Raw genomic sequence first — 25,818 nt, 5'->3', positions numbered from 1 at the left:
TGTCCTGCAGGTTTTAGATGTATCCTTGATCCAACACAGCTGATTCAAATGGCTAAATGACCTCCTCAACATGTCCTGAAGTTCTCCAGAGGCCTGGTAATGAACTAATCATGTGATTCAGGTGTGTTGACCCAGGGTGAGATCTAAAACCTGCAGGACACCGGCCCTCGAGGCCTGGAGTTGCCAACCCCTGGGTTAGAGTGACAATCTAGCAGCCAAATCAGTCTCAAGTAGTTTTCCTACAGCACTGTATACCTCTTTTCATTTCACCTAGTGACAGTCAGCCTCAGGAGGCTACGCACCAACTGGTTGGGCAATACAACCAGGTGGTCGGTGGTTACCACTGACCGATGTGTAGCCCTGTGTGACTGAGGCTTCAGCAATCAATTTCACAATGACTGCAAGCAGCATCCAGCAACCACTTGCAAGTAGTCAGGGAGTATTCGCTTTTACACACAAGAACTGAACTGAAAATCAGTGGCAACAAGTGTTATGGAGTGATGTATCCAAATGTGAAATTTCTGATTCAAGTCATTGTCAGTACAGTATGTATAGAGTAGGTCAGGAGAGAGGTACAACAATGCAGTGAAGGCTCTATACTGGTTTTAGTCATATTTTGATCCACCATGCAATACCATCGGGAAATGGCCTGATTGGCAGTGGCTTAATTTTTCAGTACAACAATGATCCCAGTGCAGTAAAAGCATACCTTGATAGAAAAAACACACAATAGAACACTCTCAGTCATGGATTGGCCTCCCCAGAGGCTGGACCACAACGTGTGGGATCACCTTGACAGAGAACAGAACAAAAGACAAAAAATATCCAAAGAAGAGTTTTGAATGTCTTTTAGGAAGCCTGGAGAACTATTCCTGAAAACTACTCCAGAGCTTGACTAAGAGAGTTCAAGAGAGTTCAGGCTGTGCAGAAAAATAAAGGTAGTCAAAACAAGTATTGACTTTCCAGCATTTTAGAATTGTACAAACTCTGTTTTCGCCTCATATATTGTATTTCCGTGTATGGCTGCAGATGTTTTAATAAATTGCTGCAGCTATTTCCCTGATGAAGCGTGAATCAAGACTTTTGCATAGTACTGCAATGAATGTGCAGAAATGACCTTTCTTTTCTTTCCTCTTTTGTGTGTGTGTGTGTGTGTGTCAGAGAACAGTCCCCAAAGATCCCCTAACCTTTCATGAAGCATCATTATCAGATCAATATTTTACACTGGTTTATGAAGAAATGCCTGCAACAGGACAATTATTATTAGCATGCTGACACATTGAACAACTGTGAACATAATCACTGTTATATCTGCTGAAGATTAGCATAGAATCAAAGGGGTGCGGAAAAAACAGATAAACAGTCATCAAAGACTCGCTTTCATAAAGATGTTTGTGTGTTTAGTTTTACATTGATTAGCATAGAAATTAGTTCACAGTGGTCAGGTGATGATATTGCATATAACACAACCATTATACTGAAGACTTTACGTATTTCTAGCTGAGAAATGAAGATACTCCTTATATTAATCTCTAACAAATATTGTCACTGACCCCAGGCATTGAGAACCACAGCAGTATGACATGAATCAGAGGGTTTTTTTCCTACACTTCCTGTGGTTTTATGAACCAATTCAGTGTGAACTGCTCACAACAGATGTGGTGGATGTCTCCTTTGTACGCTTTGATTAATATACCCCAATGAATGCCTTTATTTTTAGCTTGCTGGGGCAGACAGTGTAAAAAACGTTTTTATTACCCTTCTGGCTGGAGATGAATAGGTAACAGCAGAAGAGATGTGGTGCCTCTGTCTTCATTTGTCATAGCCAGATTGAGGTGTAAAGGATGAAAGAATCACTTGATTAGCTCTGTCATTATTTGAACAAAGTCCAGAATACAGTCATAGACAAATTGCTTAAAGCAGATATAATATGTGGGGGAAAATGAGCCCCTTTGGATTTTGCCAATTAAAAACACTGAGAAACTAGCGAAGCAAGTCTGGCTTGGCATCTGGGGTGAGGCGTGGTGGTCCTGGGGTCACAGTCTAACAATCTATACTTTCTGCCAGGAACATGAGCTAATTGACTAAACGAGTGCTCTAACATCAGATGTCAAGGTTAAGGCCAACGAGAGAATGAGAGTTGCGTCGTCAGGCTCGGCCTGAATCAGGCATGATTACACCGACCGAGGCTCTGCAGTGCTCATCCTTTTCAAGACAGGCAGAAGTGTGAAGTTCAATTTAACTAGTAGGGCGGTTTCATATTATTCTGCACAATGCGAGTTTGAAATAAAGATGACACTTGTCCCGGTGACCCCCATTCAAGATTAAATATAAATTATGAATCTGACATCTTTTTTATTCTTACACAATGTGAACCATGAATCATTGATTTAAGCCTGCTTTAATGTCTCCCCGTGCAGATTATAGCCTCGTGAAGTATCATATTAATTCTTTTCTAGTAAAAGCAAAACAAAACAAAAGCGTTGTTTAAAACCTGTCTGCTCCTCTTTTGTCTCTCTGCAGGAACTCTTTACAGCAGAATGCAAGTTCAAAGAGTCGGTGTTCGAGAACTACTATGTGATCTACTCGTCCATGTTGTACAGACAACAGGAGTCGGGAAGAGCTTGGTTCTTAGGGCTCAATAAAGAAGGCCAAGCCATGAAAGGGAATCGAGTGAAAAAAACAAAACCAGCTGCTCACTTCCTGCCCAAGCCATTAGAAGGTATGTAGCAGACATACAGAAAAGATGATTATGCATGTATGGATGTAAAAACGCCCAAAACTGACATAATGTGCTTGACAACTGCTGCATCATACTACACGACAAGATTCCATAATACTAATCGTATAACTATGTAACTGTATAGAATATAGTATATGTTTGATATTCTTTTGTATTTGTGTGCTGATTCATTCCTTTGCTCCTATAAGCATAGAGCACAGGAGGGAGGGCTGCTTCTGTAAGTGCAGCATGAAATGTTGATAGTCCAGCAGATGCCACCATCACTCTTGTCAGCCACCAGCCTGATTGCTTCGAATTATTTAAGCAGAGAATCAAGTTGAAGTGTCCTGTCAAGGCACCATTACAGCTGTAGTGTAGTGGCTGTAAAGTGGGGGATAATGAGACACTTTTGCAGCTTTGTCAAAAAGTCTTTATGTTTAGATTGTGTCTTGTGTCTCCATCAGCCCAGATAGATGAAAAAAAAAGCGAGTCAGTGCAAAGCCCAGTCAATCAAAACATGTATTATAATTTGTTTTCCCTCTGTAAATTGCCTATGTGTGAGAATTTGAGGAATTTTTGTGTTTTTACCACATGTTAGGACTCAAGAACAAGAATGTGGGATAGATGCTGCTTTAGTAATTTTCGATGTGTAAACTCTCTCTGTTTTCTCTCCTTAATTTTTCACCCCTGACAGTTGCCATGTACAGAGAGCCATCTTTGCATGATGTTGGAGAGACAGTGCCCAAGGCAGCAGTGCCTCCCAGTAAAAGCACAAGTGAGCCGGCAGTGATGAACGGAGGGAAACCCGTCAGCAAGCCCGACAAACCCACCACATAGCCACGCCAGTGCCTAGTGTGTGTGTGCATGTGTTGGAGGGGAGGAATGCGACGGAGACAGGGCTTTATCCAGCTAGACTCCAGACCCTTCTGCAGATCCAGGCGAACCTCCTTTCCTTTCTTCTCTCGCTCCTCCTTTTTCTCCACCTCATTCTCCCAAATTCTCCAGCTGCCTCAGCACAGGCAGATGGATTCCTGAGGTGGCCGAGTTCATCCAGCCCAGGAGGGACTTACGTTTCACAATGACGCTTCTGGTACTTTGCTTGATGATGATTCCCCCTAAAAACCTCCCCCCTGTCTATGATGCCCTGTTGCAGCAGAGTCTGTGTACCTTCAGATCTATTTTCTATACCACAGTTCACCAGCTATGTTCTGGGATAGAGACTGTATAGATAGAGTAACTATTTGGACTGTTGTCCTCTATTTTTTACAAGTACGTCCCCCTCTCCCTTTATTTCTATCTTTAGTCACACTTTTCTCTTTGTCAAGTAACCTAGAAAACATTTTGCAAGGGGGTTGCGTGATTTTCTAAGAAACACATGAACACAAATGTGGCATAAAAAGCAAAGACGTGGAAAAGAGTCCAAATTTTCTTCTTGCCTACAATATGCACACACACTTATAGACAGACACACAAAGTTTGTGTTGAAAATCTGAGATTTTTTTTTTTAAAAACAGCCAATAAAACACGCTGGAGGCTGGCAGATAGCTCCTGCAATCATAGCTGATGAAGTGCTAATTACCGCCACTGCAATCAATGCGAGGAGCTCCCTACACACATACAAACACACATACACGTTTATAAACAGATGTGTGTGTGGGTGGGAGAGCGCTGTAAGGAATGGTGTATACATATCACTATCTAGGTCCCACCAGCGGTTCTGTCCGCCTTCTCTGGTAAATAGAAAATCTGAAGTCTATTTTTCTTTAATCTTATTTCAGAGCGTGGGCTCTAGGAATATCTCTAGGCCTTGTAGGCCTCTGTCCCTCACTCACCGACTTCTTTGGACTATGAGGCAAGGCTTGTGGCTTTGACCCAGATGGTCTATAACTGCAGCACTGGCAGCCACCTTACAGCAGTGTCTACATAAAGCCAGAAAACAACATGGCTGAAAACCAGTAGGTGACATTTACACTGGCTGCATCCCTATTTGGTTCAGCAAACTAAAGCATGGAAAAGGTTAATATTGTGTTCTCTCTTCTTGCAGCAGATATACAAGAGATGGCTTATATTATAACATTTTCACTGTATAAAACTTAGGGAAAATGACTATTAAAAATCATAACTTTTTAAAAGACTAGATATTATTATTATAATGAGAGAATTTGTCTTCTAGCTCAGCATGCAGAGTCCAGTTCTGATCATCTTGGCCTATCACGTGCCTGTTTGGACCTTGATTCCCGGCATGCAAAAACAAGTTCCCAGTCCCCACTGGGCCAAAGGTGCCTCACCCACCCTATACATCCATGTAGACGACACGTAGCATTATTCACTGAAAAAAAAACCACACTCAGATGTATCCATTCTGAAATGACCAAAGTCTTTTTTTCATCCCAAGAAGAACTGATTCTTTAAAAAAAAAACCAGAAAGAAAGAAAACAAATCTCGATTCTCTTTCTGATTCAATTCACGGAAGCTTTCACTGTGATAGCATTTGTTCTGTCCAGAATAATCAACTCTGCTCAGATCCGCAAAGGTCTTGACTGATGTCACTTTGGAAAAGTATACCTTGAATAACCACATGCATGTATTTTCTACAAGGAGTAAGGTATGGGCATTGTCCTTCACTATGTGCAAATGGATGAGCACTGAAGTTCGGTGTAGGAGTTGAACAGGCATGTATCACGGCTGCGGCACACTCACTGCACTTTGTTTTGTGTTTTCATAATGACTGTTAGCAGTTTATCAAAGCTCTGTGTGATCAGTGTATTTATGTTTGTCTTGCTTTACTGATTTTTCTTTTCCTAATAGTTTAGTTTAGTAAGATTTAGAACATTAAGTAGATCGTTGCTGCTGTATGCTGCTAAAAGTGCAACTATATTAAGAACTTGATTTGGTAAATATCATTTTCTGAGTTTATTGGGATTATACATGGCCATTTCTTATTACAACACATCGAAGCACATTACATAGATATCAATATTTGTCTGTACAAAGCTGTTAATCCTAAAAATGGCATCATATACACACACACAGGAGCTGGAAACCACTGTCATCCTCCGCTCTTACAAAACTCTACATGCTGGGCTGGTGACTGCCCCAGCCCTGCAGCCCAGTTAACTGGCTCCTTCAAGGCTGGCTTTATTTTTGTAAATGACCAGTGTGTACAAGTACATCTGTTTGGATTGCTGTAGCCGCCATTTGTTTTGTTCGTCCTCATCTCTCTCGTATACGGGTTGTGTGTCGATTTCGTCTCCAGATCCCAATCGCGCTTTGCTTTGTTACCCCATTTGTTCAAGTGTGTTACGAGAATATCCTAGCTTCTGTTTTCGAACCTCTTATTTTGTATGTTGTCCCATCTGTTGCATGGGGAGAGGATGGCATTGATGAACTGCATGTAGTAGGCTATGTCAATCAAGAACTGTTGGTATGTACCGCTAATTTTACATATATGCAACGAGTTTGTCTACACTATACAGTTTGTGTTTGTTGTATACACATTATACAACATATTGAATAAAAAATATTTATATAAAGGTATACTGTAATGTCAGTAACATACTTAATGCAATATAGTGTGCAGTATATTATTGCACCTGTCATTTTTCGGGGACAAAGAAAACAGAGGGGATTGGCTAGTTTAAGCATGAAAAAGGCCAAAGTAGAATTTACATTAAATTTTCTTTGTGACTTCTTATCGGTCCTTTTTTCAAGTGGTGACTGAGCTCTTGTGTCAGTGCAGCTCTCATCCCCTGATACCACCATTTGAAGTGACATGGACATCCAGCATGCCACAACTGAACTATTTATTCCCTTCTCTTTGTTTCTTCCACTTAGAATTTAACCACTACTAAGACAGTAAAGGTTTCAGGGCAGACTGTTTGTTTGACGGAGGAGAGTAGGCACTATTAAAATGATTTATTTTCTAATATATCTCTCTCTATATATACCATTGCAAGTATGCCCATTGGAGTTATGTCATGTTATAACAAATTTGTAACCATGTATGATTAAGGTCTTTGCATTGTTTTCCATGCAAAATGTTGTGTCATGCGGCACATTTAATGTTTTATTATGAAAAAGAAATAAAAACCTCAGCGTAACCTATGCCTCGAGCTTTCGAGTAAACTTTCAGTCCAGTGTGGGAAGGGCAGACCATTTACCAGTAAAAACAGACCACAGTATCAAACATATTACTACAAAGTCATCTTAATGATACATTTTATCCTCTCTCCAGCATTTGAAACTGTCATGTACTTGCATCCTATTATATGTAGCCATTTGAAATATGTAAGCATTCCTACAATATCCAAAAAAAAAGCTGCTTTGAAAACATAAATGTTTACATTGTAATATGATTTAAGCACAGAGCTATGGCTGTTTCTTTTCATCTACAAAACCCAGTTTTAACAAGGACAGTTTGTAACCAGTACAATAAAACAATGAATGCTGTTTGTGAAATGCAGAGCTACGTCCATGTTTAGTCTTCCTTTCTCCTCCCCGTGGTTTCGATAACTTGGCGTTTCAGCAGCTTGGTCGTGACTCGTGGTGCTCCTGGTCACACCGGGCAGCCAGGTCTCAATTCTCTGAACCCAGTGTCCTGTTCTCTGTTCGCCTCAGTATTCTTCTCCCACCCAGATTTCGCAGGCGTTCCCGTTCCAGCCGTCCCAGCACTCGCAGTTGCCACAGTTGCACAACCCATTCCCTGTGAGATGTGAGAAGAAAAGCTGTGAATTAAAAGAGCTGTGCCATCATGCCTGACCTTTAACAAGGTTCCTCTTTTCGCACTCCTTGCGTCCCTGGGTGCAGCTCTCTGATAGGGGATGGAGACCAATGACATTGCTCGGGACAGTCTGTGGTTTTCCACTGCTTCTGCCTTCACAGCAGGAGAAACATGGAGTTTAATTACTTTTAAATATTAATTTATTTGCGTTTTGTTTTTACAACATTTAGACAAAGCTCAAACATCTCATCTTATATATCTGACCAGATCCTTTAGTAGGAACACAAACAAAATGAAAAACGAAATAGGACATAATATTACCAGAAGTCTGACAATAGAGTAGTAGATGGAAAAGTTATAAACCATTAGACTCTGATACAAGACTCCTACAGCCAGCAGAGATTCACACTGGTTGTTTTAGGACTTATAAATAATCAAGACATATAGTTTTTTCTTCTTTATCTCTAAAGAGGCCCAAAGTGGCATAACATCCTACTGTAGGAATTATATCACTACAGTATATACCCCACACCTCCCCATAAGCTTCCAGAGGTGTCAGTCAGAGGTGCTGGGGTTAGGAAGAGGACTCCTGCTGGTCTCCTGTCACACGGTTGAAAAGATACATCTACCACCAAATATCTCTGTGGGAGATAGGATGGAGTGTAAGCCCACAAGGAAGTAGTTGAGAAAAGAACCAGGAAAGTGATACAAGGAAAGAAGCAATTATAAAGACAAGACCAGAGTTATTTGATGTTCCTGTTTTTATCAATAAAGACTAGAACTGTAATTTCTCAGTATTTTTCTGCTTTTCTACCTTGTCCATGGGCTTCAGTCCTAAACTCATTTGTTCCCAAAGAAATAAACATTTAAAAACCAATCGTAAAAAGTTTAAAAGCTAAATATTTTCCTATAAGAGCTGAAAATTTGGGGGAAAAATAGTTAAAAGGATTAAATACTGCATTTGTTGGCTGACCACTTCCATTTATAGATTTATAATTTTTTGGGTGGGTATTTACAGTACAGTATTTACAGAGTATTTTCTTAGTACAATCTGTAAATGGTTATTTTTTAGAGTTGGTCTTACCTCCTGTGAGGTTTTACTATGATGGGGAGGTCTGAAAAAGTCATGGTCAGTGGAGCCTCTGCTTTGACCTCGAGGTCTCTGCATAGGCGTCGTCTATTTAAGTGTCTGGAAGCCTCAAGAACCAGCCAGACTTTCAGGCTCCTTTTCATCTAATTTGGAGATAGTCAAAGATCTCGCTGTGTTCCAATATGTGAAAGAAGAGTAAGCACAAAAAAAGTCAGTATAAAAAGAAAGAAAAACTTTCTGAGCTTCAGACGTGGATGACCACATGTGCTCACCTCTTCCTGAATTTCAAGATATAGCTAAAATAAACACAACTATATTTTGCACTTTGTATCTGTCTCCTGAAGGGGTTATTCCTGCGCAGGTTAAATTTCCAAGATTTACTAATGATCTGGATGTTTTATAGGAGTTTTAGAATAATGAACAGTATCTATATAAATTCACATAAGTGCCAGAGGAAGATTCATTATTGGTTCATGCTCTCCTGAACGAAAACATCCACATAAAGAGTCGGTTCTTAGTTTATTCAGAATTTACTTAAACCAATTTTTTCCCGACTCACAAACATTTCACATGATTAAACAGCTCTCGTGGATACAGTAAACTCAAACCTCTTCTTCATTTTAATTCCATCCCACTGACAAAACACAAATTGAAAAAATTGTACATGGTGAGAAGATGTTGTCATTTATTTTGGTTTTTTTTGCTTCACATATTTACCTGTGTAGCAGGCGACCTGACAGACATTTTTGTCTCTCTTCTAATACGATTGCTGAAATTATCATATGCAGTGCATGAAATTAACCAGCAAGCATTCCTAATATGCTAAATTTTCCACATCACTCATCAGTTGTATGTGTAATGAGAATCCACAGCACTGAAGGGTCCATGAAATCTCTGGATGCAAAGTAATTTATTGGCTAACTTTTGTCGAACATTTTTAATCTTTACAAAACGGCAGGAAACGACTCAATCGCTGCTATCTGAAAAAAAAAGCAGCAACTCTTTTATCCAAATATTAAATCCCTTTCTGGAATTGCCTTCCAATTGACTTCCAAGGATATGGTTATTTTCACATTTATACTGCAGTCAGTAATGGTAGTCAGGCACATTTGCCAGATGCTGCAATGCATTTTCTTAGTTTGCTCCCTGTGTTTAAGCAATGCCGATCTGCATCTGGAAACACTGATGCTCATTTGAATGACATTAAGGCTGACATTTGGACTCTTAAAGTCATGATGAGAAGCACTTGTGAAGCTATTCAGATTCTGACAGGCCCCCAGGGCAAAAATAATTAGATGTGTACTAAACTTTCCACAGTCAGTGATGAGAATAAAGCTCCTGTGGATAAACAGCCATATGGCACATAGGTATGCAGTTGTTTATGGTTGTCAGACACACACCCACAACCATTAACATTAATACAAAATGAGTAGTACAAAAACAACAACAACAACAATAAATGGTGTACAAAATGTTTAAAAGCGCTCATTATGGATTTCAGTTAAGCAAATTTTACAAACTTCCGACATAATTTAGTTATGTTAGTCATGGTTTTGTCAGTTATGATTTGCTGTTTTAACTATTCATCCATTACATGTAGTGCATTTAACAGCTAATCACAGCTTAACTAGCTATTTTAAGTGTTTAGATTTAATATAAGCTAACAGTTTTAACTGTTATGATAGTTGTTTTATGATTAGTTTGACTGTTTCTATAAAAACAGCTGTCACACAAGCCCACACCCCATCTCTGGTTCACTGGGATTGTTACTCATGAAAGTAATTTGATTTTAACATTATACTACTGCTCTTTTCCTCATGCGGTTCCCTCTTTCTGCAAAGGTGTCTCTCTTCAATAAAGCTTTGCTCCAGTATTTTCTTTTATAAAACCCCTAAAAATTGATCTTTTCAATTTCAAATGTTTAGAAGCAAGGCCATTAAAATGGCTTTGATTCACCTCGGCACCTTTTTCATCCTTAGTAAGGGCCAGCCTTTGAAAATGTAAGTTAGTGCTCGCTTCTCCCAGCCCCTCTGCAGCGTGACCACACCTGCCCACCTTCGACTCTATTCAAACATCATAAAACTACTCTCCATTAGATAGAGGCAAGTTGAACATTTAAATTAATTCAGCCACACACATTTGAAACAGGAATTGATTTTGAAGAAGAGCAAATTATACAGTAACTCCAACAATGTAGCGTCCTAATCTCTCTTTTCAGTGTTAGAAATACTAATGTAATGATAAAATAAACCTTCAGCTTGACTATGTTTATCACCCTCATGGAACTAAAACATCTGGCAGTCTCTGGGACACTTCAGTCCAAAGGTGGAAAGGTGGAAATGCTCAGCTGTGGCGCTGACCTTTATATTACCCATTATCTTCTAGCATTTACCATTTTTACTTATTCTGATTGTATCGACTGTATTTGATTGATTGTCTCTCCTTTTTTGCATTTCATTACCTGTGCAGATGATCCCGTCGTGCTTATCACACTCTCGGTCGTCACACTCACAGTACTCTCCGGACACCCACCAGTCTTGGGGATTGCAGATGCACTTACCACAATGACAGGAACCTGTAATACATACATGCAGACCACATGCACGAGCATACACATTGAGAACTGTAGATTAACATCATTTTTCTTTTTCCTTTCAGCTGGGATTTTGGCAGTGTATATTCGTTATTTGCTGTAAATTACTTATTTTGCACAGAAGATAATACTGGGCTGAGTGAATATGACATGTATTCTGGGGTAATGGCCACTAATATGCTTTCACCACCAGGATACCAATCCACCCACACTTTAAACTTCCTGTCATGCCCATCAGTGTCTATTCTTCTCTCTATCATTCTCTCTCTCTCACTCTTAAGGGCAGCAGCAGGATAATAAAGTATTAAAGACTGGTAGAGAGAAACAAATCTACTGCTGTCCACTTTATTTTTCCTAAGCTCACACCCAGAGGTCCAGCAACTATGGTTTCAATCCCCCCAGTTTGTATCCACATTCACTGGGTTACAGGAAAACCACTATGAAAGGTGCGAGCAGATGAAGTAAGAAGGATAGGGAGAGAAAGTGAGACGGTGAAACAACAGGAGGAGGCGAGGAAAGGTAGCTCTTGTGCCTCGGTGTAGCGGAGCATGGAGAATGAACATGCTCGTCTTCATTTTCACACCATCCTCGGTTTTGCAGGGCTGGACTCAGAGCAGCAGGTCTATTTCTGTGGATTCACTGCTATGCAACAGAGAAAGAAATCCTGCTGCGTGGTGTCATTTGCCACCTAATGATACATACAATGTAGTGACAATGCGCAGTGTATAAAATCAAGTGGACAGCTGCTCCTGCTGCAACTAATGATCAGTTTATTTACTGTCAATTAAAATTTCTATACCTCCATAATTTAGTCTATAAATATCAGATAGTAATTTAAGTACTCTAAATACAACTATATGGAGAGATTAGGTAAAATAATACATCAGTAATAAAAACAACAAAATCTTCCTTTTGATCACAATACATGATGTGAACAAGAACATTTTTCTTAATTTTCTATTACTCATTTAATTAAATACACTCAGCTACCTGAGATTGAATTGTCTGACTATAATACAGTAGGTAACATGATAAAAGTTTGCCTAGTAAAAGTCTATTAAGTATTTAAACGTCAGACTACATGATAAAAATGTTTCAGTGTAAATGTAAATCTTCTAAGTAACATCATCTTCTAGTATTATCTAAATTAGCCTCATTTCAATGATCAGGACATAACTGCTTGCACTGAATCGCCAATCAAGTCTGATACTCTGATTATCTCCAGTACAGTGAGACAATCTCTCCCTTTTAGTATTCCCTTGAACTATTCCTTGCTTTCCTTGAGTTTAGCTACCTTTCTAGATGAATTTTTCAGACTGCTAATAACCTTCTTTATTATTCCTAGAAGGGATAAAGGAAACATACTTATAAAATACATACATTATAAAATACCCTGACCCTGGCTTAGGTGAGGAGCATCTGTATTCACTGTCCTTTCATGTAAATCCTATGTGGTCATCCATAGTGAATTGAGGCCTTGAGTTATTCTTATCAAACCACAACTTATCCTCAGAATACAAATGTATCAGTTTTTGGCTGAACTTCCTATTATAGCTTGGTAATAAGAAAATTATTGTTAAAAATTATTAGGATAAGTAAAATGTAAATAATACACAAGCAATACCTTGTACTGTATCAACAGTGGTTGTGGCTCAGTAATATTACATTCAAATATATGAAGGGGGGTGGGAGGGGGGACAATGTGGATATAAATGTATGCATATAAGTCAAAACCAAATAGTAAAAGCTTAGTGATACATAAGTAACAATACAATCTGCTAATAATATAAAATGGTAACATTCATTCATGCATTCTAATGTTTTATACAATGGTTTTAAAGTAGTAGTAACATAATAACTTCCTTTATTACACGGGTCCTTTATCATAATAAGATACTATTACAATATTATGATGCGGAATTAATCCTGCTTCATGTCCACAGCAAAATACTTTATTTCAAGGCAATAGTGTTAATATTATGTTTAATGGTGAAGCATACTACTTGGAAAAATGTGTCGTAGTTTCTATTTAATACCACGTTAACAAGCTAATAAAAACAAGCTTTAAGAAGTGTGATGATTACTTTCGGTGTAATAACCAGGAATCAGCCCTGCACAATTCAGATATATTATACTATTATACTATATTATACGACTGTATAGTTGCATAGGTATACTATACACCTATACATTTGAACATTTCTGTATATTGTATTGTATACTATTACTCAGCTATGATCACTGATAATGTCAAATATTACTTGTTTAGAAGTATTCCATGAGCCTACAATTATAAAATGAATAATAATAAAAGACTGTTGTGGTAGTATCAGACACTGTATATTGAAATATTTATGCATTTCAACTAAATAACGTATTTAAGGAATAACCCCAAGAGACTGTAGTCCGCTAATATTTTCCCTCCAGCTCAATTAGTGTCATCAACTCAGCTACTTTTGTTTCTATCTCTGGGGGACAATCACGTATACATAGTGCTTTAAACATTTTCACACAGGTTAGGTTTATACATACCATACTGGATTGTTCAGTTACCCTGTTATCTTAAGTCTTATGTTGGACATACATGTACTGTTAAGGCACTGAATGCTTATTTTCCTACACAGACTGCTCTTAGTTTGTTTTAAAGTTATTGATTATTTGAAGGATTCTTGATTGGTTTTTTTTCTCAACCCAGAAGTGAAACATAATTACCTTGTCACCATCAGATCTGTTACTATGGTTTGCCTTTATAACATGTAACTGCATTTGTTCTATTATGAATGCTGAAGAATTCGAGAGGGTCAAAATAAAGGGAAAATCAATATGGAGCCAGGGCATTATTTCTACTGGCTAACAGAGAGGGAACCATTAAGATAATATATGCTCAATATATCGACCCAGGAGAGCTCTGATAGACAAGAGGGAAGGGATTTTCATTCCTATGAGCAAAAGTCAAGGTAGTTTTGTACAAAGGACATGGTGATTTATTCAAAACCTACAGGTTCTACTTATATTACCGAATTAAAAACACACTTTATATATTAAATATTAAACATGTTTGAATGATATGTGCATTTGAAAACAAGGGGAATGGGAAATAGGTTTCTGAATTTCTAAGATTTTCAGAAAAAATATGTGGTTATACTTTTGTTGCATTGCTTTTTTATGTGTGGAATATGATCAGCTTTCAGTGGATGTTCATTATACTAGCACACAATTATTGCGATTCCTGCTAGTTTACATTGATATTGAATCCAATATTCTATATCATATTCATACTTATGACCTACAATCTTTAAAAAATAAATAAATGTACATTTTGTGTTTCTGTACTATTTGACATGTGTGTATTTACCAAACTTTTTTTTTATCAAAACGGGCCATAAAATGTTCTTCTTAGTTGAAATTCAAATATTAACTTTTAGAAATGTTTTTTCCAAACACCACCGAACAAAAGGAAATACTGCTCACCTTTTCCACTGCATATAACGCCATCAGAGGTCTCACAAAGCCCCTTGCTCTGGGCATCGCTCATATCACAAGACCTGGGGAACTGGCACAGCTTCCCAAACCAGCCCTTCTCACAGATGCACCGTCCACATGAACAGTAACCGTGACCTGGCGGTGGAGGGCAGAAGGGCCTTCGTTTAAAAGGAGACAGAATATGGAGCATGGCCATGAGAAAACACTGCAAATACAAGAAAATTTAAAAAAAAAAAAAAAAAGAGTAAAGCTTTCACTAGCAGCAAAAGTCGAGAGAAATGCCACAGGAGAGTAAAAAAGATGGCAATATAAATACTGGAAGTTGACAGTACAGACATCGAACCTTGACACTAATAGGCAGTACAAGGAGGCAGAGCTACAGGAAGATGAGAGAGAGACGCAGCAAGCTTATTGTATTTCCCCTGGGGACATGAAAGGAACTGTCATCACTGGTCTTGTCCTGTCCTTAATGAATCTCCAGTGCTTCAGAGAGAGATGAAAAACAAGAAATGGCAATGGCAGACGAAAACACACAAATATTTTCACCCACACATAAAATCAGGGAAATGCACGATAATTGGCTGAAGGAGGCAACTGCTCCCGGGATGTCTAAATAGCTGTTAGCATCAGTGTGGTTTTGACAGCCACTATAACAATTATGTCTCCCGCCTCCAACAAAAGTCTTGCATCACTCACACCATGCTTATGTTTAAATAAACGCGGTGCAGACCCAGTTGCATCATTGACTGATTCCTTTGTGTTCACATCTGGCATCAGATGCCAGGTGGTTACGAGAACACCCTTACCTTGCTCCAAATTGTTTAATGTAGAGGTACAGAGGAGTGATCCAATCCACGGCTATTTGCTTCAAAATTTCTTTCTTTTTTTTTGTTTTAACTAAAATCCTACAGAAAGGGAACCATTAAGAAAGTAGCTGCTCTTAAGAGTTGTTAAACCACAATAGCAAAATAACAAAATAAAATACATTTATGTAAAAAAGTGGCAATGAAAGACAAAACACACACACCACCAGGGACATGTAACTGGTTAAAGGAAGCAACTGAGTCCTTGGATGTTTAAATAGTTGTTTGCATCAGTCAGTCAAACAGGTTGTTTTCAGATTTTTTCAGATTCAACACCACAAAAGTTAAACGGTCAAGATTCCTATACATATATAAACAAACACAACCAAACTTAGTTAAATGATTAATTTCACTGAATTTGAACAGATTTTCAAGGCACAGATTTAATTTTTGGGGTTTTTTAAACCAGCACATTTTAGTCAATATTTTTTTATTCTAATTCTGGTATTTTTTATCATTATTTTTCAGTATTATTTTGTTTTTATTATTTATTTATTTATTTGCAGGAACAGCTTTTTACTATAAAATTCAATATTATATGATAAATACACAAATTAAGTCGTATCCCTTTTTTAAAAAAATGTTTTGAAATATTTATTATTCAATTTTTAATAAATACCCATACATTATAATAGAATAATATTCCTTAGTGTTTTATTATTTTTCTTCTGGGAGTTTTTGTTAAGATACAATATTTGTTCATTTGTTTCCAGAAACTGAGAAGTTCATTTCTACTTAATCTAAGGCCAAAGTTTCTCTGAGCAAATGGGTGAAAAAGAAAGCCATGCACGACTGGCTCAATCAGACAGCTTGGGAGAGTAGTTAATTGCTTTAAAGGAGCAGAAACCTAGCCCTCATTCAATTAGTTTGCGCCTGCCTTTCACAAAACTCAAACAAGTGCAGCTGCCTTCACTTAGTACTTAGATATGCTTTTAATGGAGCATGCGTCGCACAGCGCTTTGTTAACTTGGTATCAAACCCAGCAGATCTGTGCTACTTGCAGAAAGAATCTGACAGAGGTTTAGAGTTCAGTGCCACAAAGGGAAGAAAAAAAATGGAGCTGTGTGAGTACAGGGAGGAAGAGAAGAAACTAGTAAGAGAGAGCAAAAGATCTAAGCTGCCTTCTGTTTAAAAGCTGTTACCACACAGCAAGAATCTCTTTTGAGTCTATTTTAGACTGAACAATGAGAACAAGGTTTATCCTGATCCAATAGGGTGGGTGTTTGTATGTAGAAAATACAAACAATGCAGATACCAGATATTAGATGTACTCGCAGACTGACAAGACTCCTATTATAATTTCCCCCACCTATGATTTAAAGTCACAAACTGTGAAAGTTAGACCTAAGCAGCCTAGCATCTAACCTTGGTCTCACCTCTGTAAATGTCATGTGACCGCACTGTATTTGCCAGGCATTAGCACTTACATAGTTCATTTGAATTAGACTGTTGAAGCGATCACAGAGGTTAATTAATACAAAGAATGCAAGATAACCTCAGTTTTTCCTTTGCATTTCTTTGATTTTTGATTATTATTTCACAAAGAAATGCATGTTGCGAGGTATCTGATATTAATGCATTTATTAACCCAACACTTCATCTAAGATGTATTATTGTGAAACCTGCTATCAATTTGGCTATGATGGAATGTACCTTCTCAGCCATTTTGGCCTATTTGCAAAACAGCTTAAAACCAACACAAGGAGCATACACCGCCAATTCTAATGATGAGGCCAGTGTTAGCTCAAAGCAGCACATTTATTTGCAGCTTATTTTCTTTTGATTTGTTAATGCATTCTTTGATGTCTATGCATATTCAATTCCCATTGTCACTAAAAAAGAATTTAATGTTTCATGTTGCTTGACAAGTTGCAAATGGTCATTTTCAAGTGCACCAAACAGCATGTCAGATTCAAGACAGCATGAAGGTCTTGCACTATCAAAGTAAGTACAAAGTGCAAAACAGACAGAAGGATCCAAGTTGAGACAGGGCAGGTATCTAGCAACATCCCTGTAATAAGGAAACTTTCACTGTAGATATATTGACATGGTTTCAGTGGTTTCAGTAAACCTCGGTAAAATCTGGAGATTACTGTGTGACTTTGTGGGGCACGGAGCCGTCATAATACCCACTTAATACCCACAGCCAGAAATCTGGCTAAACATGAATGTGGGAGCCAACATAATGACCAGCTTCAGACTTTAACTACTGTTCATGTCAATCCAAACATCAAAGTAATAATTATGCATGTAAAATCTGGACAGTTTAAAAGTTCAACACTCAGACTTGGCACTTAATAATACAATATGAAAAGAAAAAAATTTATTGCCTTAAGCCTGAGGGCCCAAGATGTTCTTTTCAAACTTCCAACTGACAAATAATAACTAAATCCAGTCACGAGTAGTTCCAGTGAGATTAAAACAAACAACTCCAGTTTGGAAGAGAAATAAAACACAATTATGTTATAGCCAATTCAATCATTAAGTACAAGGTGTCATCTACACTGAAGAAGGTCCTGTGTGATCTTCTGTTCAGTATGACTGACCACCCGTGTTTTCTATCCCATATCACGAATATTCTTTGTCATAGTGAAGGTGTAAAAAAATGATGAAATTATGGACCAGAAGAAAGAGTGGACTGCTCTAAATTGCAGTGTACAAAGTGAAAATTTTGTCTTCTTGTTCTTTGTTTTTGGATACAACCCTCATGAGCCAAGTAAGGACTGAGCTGACTGACAAGCTTGTTAACACAGAAGGACTGAATTATATACACTTGTCTCTTCTCTGTTGTCTGCAATGAGGTCCAAACATTCAGCAGCACTGACAGCACTGTACCATGACTTATGATGTTTCTTACAAACCCCCTTGAAATAAAGCTCCTATATGTTTGATCCTCACTTGTTGAGAGTGCCTTTCAGCTTCTTAAAATACCCAATGACTTCCACAGGCCTTTCAGTATACAGACATAATTGTGGACCTATTGTTGGTATGTATGCCTATGTTTGTTTGCAAGTGCAGCAGTGCTGGAGATAGGCTCCCCCAGAAGGCTCCTCAAGGATTGTCCCTGGACAGCCCAAGAGACAATGAGTGGCAGTAATCCAATCAATACTGCAGAAAATTACCCTCAGATGCTGCACTGCACCGCACCACTAACGCAATAGTGAGACAGCTCACTAGAACATTAAAAAACTCTCTACTCTGGAAGATCCACATATTCATATATGGTAGCAGTTAGACAGATCACATGTGAATTTAGGCAAGGCAAGTTTATTAATATAGCACAATTCAACAACAAGGTGATTCAAAGTGCTTTACAGAGACATTAAAAAACAAAAACAATTAAAAAGCATGATTTAAAATTGATTTTAAAAAAACAGTAGATAAAATCAGAACAGTAGATAAAATCAGTAGTTAAAATGTAAGTTTTGAAATTTAAGCTTAAAAGTGTGGATTTGGTGTTTTATTCAAATGCAGTTGAGAATAGGTGAGTCTTCAACCTGGATTTAAATAAACTGAGTGTTTCAGCTGATCTGAGGCTTTCTGGGAGTTTGTTCCAGATATATGGAGCATAAAAGCTGAATGCAGCTTCTCCCTGTCTGGTTCTGACTCTGAGAACTGATAAAAGACCGGATCCAGATGACCTGAGGGATCTGGAAGGTTCATACTGGGTCAGGAGGTCACTGATGTATTTTGGTCCTAAACCATTCAGAGCTTTATAGACCAGCATCAGAACTTTAAAGTCTATCCTCTGACGGACAGGCAGCCAGTGTAAAGACCTCAGAGCTGGACTGATGTGGTCCACTTTTTTGGTCTTAGTGAGGACTCGAGCAGCAGAGTTCTGAATGAGCTGTAGTTGTCTGACTGATTTTTTTAGGTAGACCTGTAAAGATGCTGTTACAGTAATCAAGCCTACTAAAGATGAATGCATGGACTAGTTTTTCCAGGTCCTGTTGAGACATCAGATCTTTTATCCTTGATATATTCTTGAGGTGATAGTAAGCTGATTTTGTTATTGTCTTAATGTGTTTTTCTAAGTTTAGGTCTGCATCCATCACTACACCCAAATTTCTCGCCTGGTTTGTGGTTTTTAGGTATATAAATTGAAGTTCTCTGGTGACCTGTAATCGTTTTTCTTTGGCACCAAAGACTATTACTTCAGTGTTGTTGTGTCATCTGCATAGCTATGATAGTTTATTTTGTTGTTCTTTATAATCTGTGCCAGTGGGAGCATGTAAATGTTAAACAGAAGGGGTCCCAAGATGGAACCTTGGGGAACTCCACATGTGATACTTGTCTGCTCAGATGTGAAGTTACCTATTGATACAAAGTATTTCCTGTTTTCTAAGTATGTTTTGAACAGTTTAGCACAGTTCCTGAAAGACCTGCCCAGTTCTCCAGTTTTTTGAGTAATATGTTGTGGTCAACTGTATCAAATGCTGCACTGAGATCCATTAAACTAAGACTGACACTTTTCCACTGTCTGTATTCAGACATATGTCATTAAACACTTTGGTCAGAGCGGTTTCAGTGCTGTGGTTCTGTCTAAAACCTGACTGGAAGGCATCATAGCAGTTATTCTGTTTTAAGAAGTAATTGAGCTGTTGAGAAACTGCTTTTTCAATGATCTTACTTAAAAATGGGAGATTTGAGATTGGCCTGTAGTTGTTCATTTGTGTCTTGTCAAGATTGTCCTTTTTCAGTATAGTTTTAATTACAGCAGATTTTAGTGGTTCTGGAAACACACCTGACATTAAAGAAAAGTTGACAATCTGTAACAGGTCTGACTCCAAAGTCTTTGAGACCTTTTTGAAAAAACTTAAGAGAAAAGACAAATAGTGTGAAACTTTACTGACTGAACAGTGAACTGAGTTTTACTAAGTACCTTCCCTGTTTGGTATACATATGACGAAAAGGCTCCTCGCTGTTGTTAGAAAGATATTAATTTGAAAAAAAAGAGCTATTATTTGGAAAACCGAGTATGTGTCAGATTTTATCACTTTTCCAGTACTTTCATTACAGCAAAGGACCAAAAAAGCAGATCTCCGTGTGGTGTATGTATCCAAAAAAATACTCTGAGTCATGTGGAGTCAAATTAAAGAGGCTTTGTGATAATCATTGATATGACTCTCATGACCTGCACTACAATCCTTTTTTGTCTTTATCTGCCTTCTGCCAGACTCTGTGTCTCTCTCTCGCTCTCTCTGTCTTTTCTCAAGCTCTAGCATCTACAATGGGAAATATCAAATTCAACTGAGCATCTAATGTGTTAGTATGAGCTGTTCATTACAGCATCTCTGCCTAAATGGCTCAAATTATGAGCGCCAACTTCCCGAGACCTCAAACAGAAGCTTCAGTGGCTGGAAGAAGTTTCTCTAAAATTAGGCTCAAGGGTGTAGAGGGTTGTGCCTGTGGATATCAATGAGAGCAGACAGGATCACGGTGCACTGATCTTCAAATTTACAAACGCTACCGGCAAAGTTTCAAAGACCCCTTAGGGCACAACAAAGATTTAATGTGTGTGTGTGTGTGGGTCTGCGTGTGTTCGCTTACCTCCACAGACCTCTCCACTGATGTCCTCGCACTGACGGTCGTCACACTCACAGTTTTTGCCATGAACACGACTGTCCCCAGGTGGGTGGCAAGTACACTGTCCACACTGGCACTGACCTAGAAAAATAGAAACGTCTTCTCACATCTGAGCAGTTGTGTTGCGTTTTTAATAGAATAATCTTTCTTTGCCGGAAGTTGTTTATATTATCTTGTTGGGATTTTTTTCTATTCACTCTGTGATTTTAGGAAACTGATTTGCATACTGGCTTTGGTGTAGAATTTACCTCTGAGATCTAAGTTATGATAGGTGTTAACCCCAAGCGTAATATTACGCTAACCCTATATTTTGGAAAAAAGCTAAACTGCTGCTCACACTTATAGTGGGGGAAATAATAATTCAATCTCCTGCTGAATTTGTAAGTTTGCTCTCTTGCAAAGAACTAAACAGTTTGTAATTTTTATGGTAGTTTGTTTGTAATGGAAAGCGACTGAATATCAGCCAAAATCCAGAAAAATAAAACATATAAATTAATTTGCATGTCACTGAGTAAAGTAAATATTTGATCCCCTACTACCCAGCTTGTTCTAGCCAGTCTGGCTCTGTGCCAATGTGGCAGGCAGATTACAGATCACTCAGTTAATCAGTCAATTACAGATAATCCTGATCTCACTCCAACCTCTCCACAACCATGGGCAAAGATGGTGGGATGTCAGGAGGTCAAAGGATGTCAGGGCCTGCAGAAGGCTGGAAAGGGCCACAAGACCTACAAGAAGCTTGCTGAGAAGGTGACAGCTGGTGGGGTGATTATTCAGACATGGAAGATATATATAATTACTATCAATCATCCTCAGTCTGGAGCTCCATGCAAGATCTTGCCTCATGGGATAAATGGTAAATGGATTGGTTCTTATAAAGCACTTTTCTACTCTCCTGGGTCATGTTGTATAAAACATGAGGCATGTTTTATACAACATGACCTATTAACCCATTCATACGAGCACTTCTACGTAAGTACTTTCTACCTAACATTCATACAACTTGGAGTTAGCATCTTGCCCAAGGATATTTGGCATGCAGACTGGAGCAGCCAGGGATCGAACCAGTAACTGTCCGATTAGTAGACCACCACTTGAGCTACAGCCAGGACGGTCATGAGAAAAGTGGTGGATCAGCTCAAAACTATACAGGAGGAGTCTGTTAATGATCTGGGCTGTTGAGACCAGCAAGAACACAATTAGTAAAACACTACCCAGTAATGGACTGAAACCTGAAAGATCCCCTTGCTCAGTAAGGTACTGTGGCGGAGGTGTGATCCCTGGCTCAGCTGCAGAGGAGGGGTGGTGCAGTGAGCTCAAGGGGCAGTGCCAGGGAGGTTGGAGGGACAGGTGGATGTGATTGTCCTGACAAGGATTTCCCTTTTTCAGTGATGTCGGAGACCAGAGGGGAGAGGAGTGTGCAGCTGACTGGAAGTCGGCTGCCGTGTGTGCCGGAAAAAGTATTACTGTGTTCTCAATAAAAAGCTAAAGAATGGAAACCCAGTGTGTTGGGCACAAATCATTTACAGACACATATACAGGCCCACCTTAAGTTTGCAAGTGAACATCTAAATAATTCAGAGGAGGCTTGGGAGAAAGTGCTGTGGTCAGGTGAAACCAAAATGGAGCTCTTTGGCATCAGCTTGGTTTGTCGTGTTTGGAGGAAGAGAAAGGCTGAGTATGACCTAAAGCCTAAAGAACACCCAGTCAGGCACGGAGGTGGAAACGTTATGCTTTGGGGCTGTTTGTCTGCTAAGGATTGGACAGGGCTGTATACTGTAAAATCTTGAAAAAGGACCTCTTTCCAGCTGTCCATCTGCATCTAAAGGACAAAGGTAACTCTTTCAAGGACACCTATGTTCACATTTTGGACAGAGGAGACAGACGGTTTGAGAGAGGAGTTAAAGAAGCCATTTATGTCCACTGTGAATGACCATCTGTGAACAGAGGGCGGGGCTAACGACACCAACTGTCTGCCATCTATAATCCAGTTTTGAGACACCTTAACGCCCACTCACATCCTGGGCCATTTGACCTCAGTAAATCACATGATAGGGTGGGGCTAGGTTTCACAGTGGGTTCACCCGAAACCTTGGCTGATTGGGACCCACACCCGTTTTCACACCTTGGCTCATGTGATTAGGTAGAGGATCCTCTTAGGGACACTCCCATAGGGCTTAAAATCTGGGACCGTCCAACAATTGCTCTTAGAAGTGAAGAAGCTTCTTGGATAAGAGGTGAAACATCTTCAAGGAAGCTTAATGAAGTACAGACGCTTTTCTTTCCAAGTTCCTTAGACTACAATGACCTGGGTGATTGAGAATCTTCACAGACATAACCTAAAATATTTAGATAGTTTCTGTAAAGAGGAGTGTGCCTAAATTCCATTGAGATGTGTGCAGTCCTGGTGACAAACTGGTGTTTCTCCACCAAGTACCAAGTCAAGTTTTGTATGGGGATCAAATACTTATTTTGTTCAATTACATACAAATCAATTTATAACTTTTAAGCAATGCATTTCTTTCTGCATTTTGGTTGATATTCTGCCCCCAAACCCCTCCCCTAATTTTAATCAAGCTACCATTAAAATTAGAGACTGTTTATTTTTTTTAAGTGGGCAAACTTACAATTTCAGCAGGGGATCACATAATTATTCCCCCCACTGTACAGACTCTTTTAAAGCATCTGCATAAACAGCATGCTAACACAAAACTAGCAAACAATCTAACTGATATTTAAGCTGCGTATATGTCAACCACAGCTAAGCAGCCAGAGCCTGATCTAGAAACAGCGATAAGCAATCAGACTTGTAGCATTGTGGCCCCAATTTCTACTTGTACCTGTTTCTACAGTGGGATCACAGTGGCGATTGCTGTGAAGCGCCCTTTGGCCTGGTTTCCAGCTGTGCTGTCAGCTTTGTGTTAAAACAGGAACACTTAAAAGAAAGATTGTGTGTGTCCTCATTAGAATGAGGATTTGTATCAGTGTGTGGGACCATAGGTAAGATGAAAGTACAGCCGATGTCTGTAGATTTTAAAGGAAACAATAAAAACCTATTTAGTCTGTACCAAATCTTAAAATTAGGTCATTACAATCTAAGATGAATATATTGGGCCATGACATCATTTATTTAACAAAAACTAAGCAGAAATGCGGAAGCAGTGTGTGTACAAGCTAAATACAATTTCGGAATTAAGGCTACGTCCACACTAATGTGTTTTCGTTTGAAAACGCATCGTTTTCTCTCCGTTTTGGCCTCCCGTCCACACTGAGACGGCGTTTTCCCTCAAGGAAAACGCAGCGTTTTGAAAACGCTCTCGAAATGCATACATTTGAAAATTGTGCTTTCGCGTCGCAGTGTGGACAACGAGAACGGAGACTTTTTGAAAACAATCACACATTTTAGTCATGTGATGCAGTCAAGTGACCAATTAAACTAAGATAGCGGAGGGTATTATACAACGGTTGTTTTGTTTGCTCTCAATTTTGACAGCCCTATTAAAGATTAATATCAGTTTGTACAAGCTTCAGGTAGCTTTTCTTCAAATTCTTTAACTCTCACTCGCTTTTGCAACTTTGTACTTTTGTGTTACTCGCAGCAACAACTCCACCTCATTGTTAGTCCATTTAAAAAACTCGGTGCTTTTCCTCGACATTTTGCCTCAACGTTTCAAGGAGCCGGAAAGTAAATAAGCGGCAGAAAGAAATGAGGCAGGTCGAATTGTCTTGCGTTCCAGTACTGGAACGTAAGTGTTTTCGGCCGTTTCAATGTGGACGGACAACTCTGTGACAACGACTGAAAACGATAGTGTGGACGCCGAGCGTTTTCGGACGAAAACGCAGTTTTCAAATCTATCCGAGCTAGTGTGGACGTAGCCTAAGAGGGAGAGTATCAGCCTGGTTGGGCTAATCAAGAGGTTTAACCTCTTGAGTTAAAACTGAAAGTCTGCACATTATTCAAAACCCTCTGTAGTTGTCTACAAAATTACAAAAACTAAACTCATATAATTCTTCTTACATACACTTACAGTAACTGAATCATGTTTCTTTTTCTTTAAAAATCTAACTGTATAATGCAGTAGCAATATTATCAGTTAATCCTAAAAACTTAGTCTTTAATACTTGTCTGTTCTACAGATGAAGGAAAAACACACACACACACACACACACACACACACGCACACACACACGCACACACACAATTGATGGCTTTTAAAATATTTCCATTCCCCAATGCTGCAGACAAAAGACACTTCAGAAGGGCTACAAAGAGGTAACCTGCCCACCAAGAAAAATAATTGCACAAAGGGAATTTCTTGGTGCAACAAAGACAGATGGTTAAATCACAGCACGCATAGTGCCCCTCTTTTTCTTTTCTCTTGTTTTTATTGAGCTGGGTATGTCCTTTTTTTGCACAATCATTATTCACTCTGAGTATTTTCCCTGTTTGTTACCCTGCGGGGTACATTTTGTGTTTAGTGCCACCAAATTACACCTAAAACACATCCATAATGTGTATGTGCCTGCCTTATCTTTCGATGACTCACTGGGGGAAATCAGGGGCAATAAATAGTGCAGAGCATGAATTTACAAGACAGCTACTCGAATGACAGCGTCATCTAATGTGTTGTCCATGTCACATCACTGTCACTTCTTATGACCACGCACTTCAGCATGCACAGACACAAACATAACAAGCTCTCGTCCTTCTTCACATACAACATACCACCATCTGCTCAGTGGACTCAGTTACCCTAGCAA

General features: G+C 38.9%; 2 protein-coding genes across 6 annotated transcripts in view; one reads left to right on the top strand and one right to left on the bottom strand.

Annotated features, from left to right (window-relative positions):
* The window catches only part of fgf14 (fibroblast growth factor 14), a 108,298-nt gene extending 101,472 nt beyond the window's left edge, over positions 1–6,826 (top strand). For all 3 annotated transcript variants that reach the window (XM_005475438.4, XM_005475439.3, XM_003451549.5), the window contains exons 4-5: positions 2,524–2,722; positions 3,417–6,826. In XM_005475438.4, the coding sequence (XP_005475495.1) occupies positions 2,524–2,722; positions 3,417–3,559 (342 nt within the window). In that variant the 3' untranslated portion in view covers positions 3,560–6,826. The remainder of the gene's footprint in view (positions 1–2,523; positions 2,723–3,416) is intronic.
* itgbl1 (integrin, beta-like 1) overlaps positions 6,771–25,818 on the bottom strand; it is a 53,007-nt gene continuing 33,959 nt past the window's right edge. For 2 of the 3 annotated variants that reach the window (XM_025903667.1, XM_013275291.3), the window contains exons 8-11: positions 21,022–21,138; positions 14,597–14,743; positions 10,994–11,107; positions 6,771–7,424 (exon numbers count right to left, since the gene is read on the bottom strand). In XM_025903667.1, coding sequence (XP_025759452.1) covers positions 7,336–7,424; positions 10,994–11,107; positions 14,597–14,743; positions 21,022–21,138 — 467 coding nt within the window. In that variant the 3' untranslated portion in view covers positions 6,771–7,335. Of the gene's footprint in view, positions 7,425–10,993; positions 11,108–14,596; positions 14,767–21,021; positions 21,139–25,818 lie in introns of those variants that run through there. The other variant, XR_003216703.1, reaches the window with a different exon arrangement.

This window comes from Oreochromis niloticus, linkage group LG16 (genome assembly GCF_001858045.2).
Source record: "Oreochromis niloticus isolate F11D_XX linkage group LG16, O_niloticus_UMD_NMBU, whole genome shotgun sequence".
Taxonomy (NCBI): Eukaryota; Metazoa; Chordata; class Actinopteri; order Cichliformes; family Cichlidae; genus Oreochromis; species Oreochromis niloticus.
The sequence above is the reverse complement of the archived record's forward strand: the minus strand, read 5'-3'. Positions and strand labels throughout refer to the sequence as shown.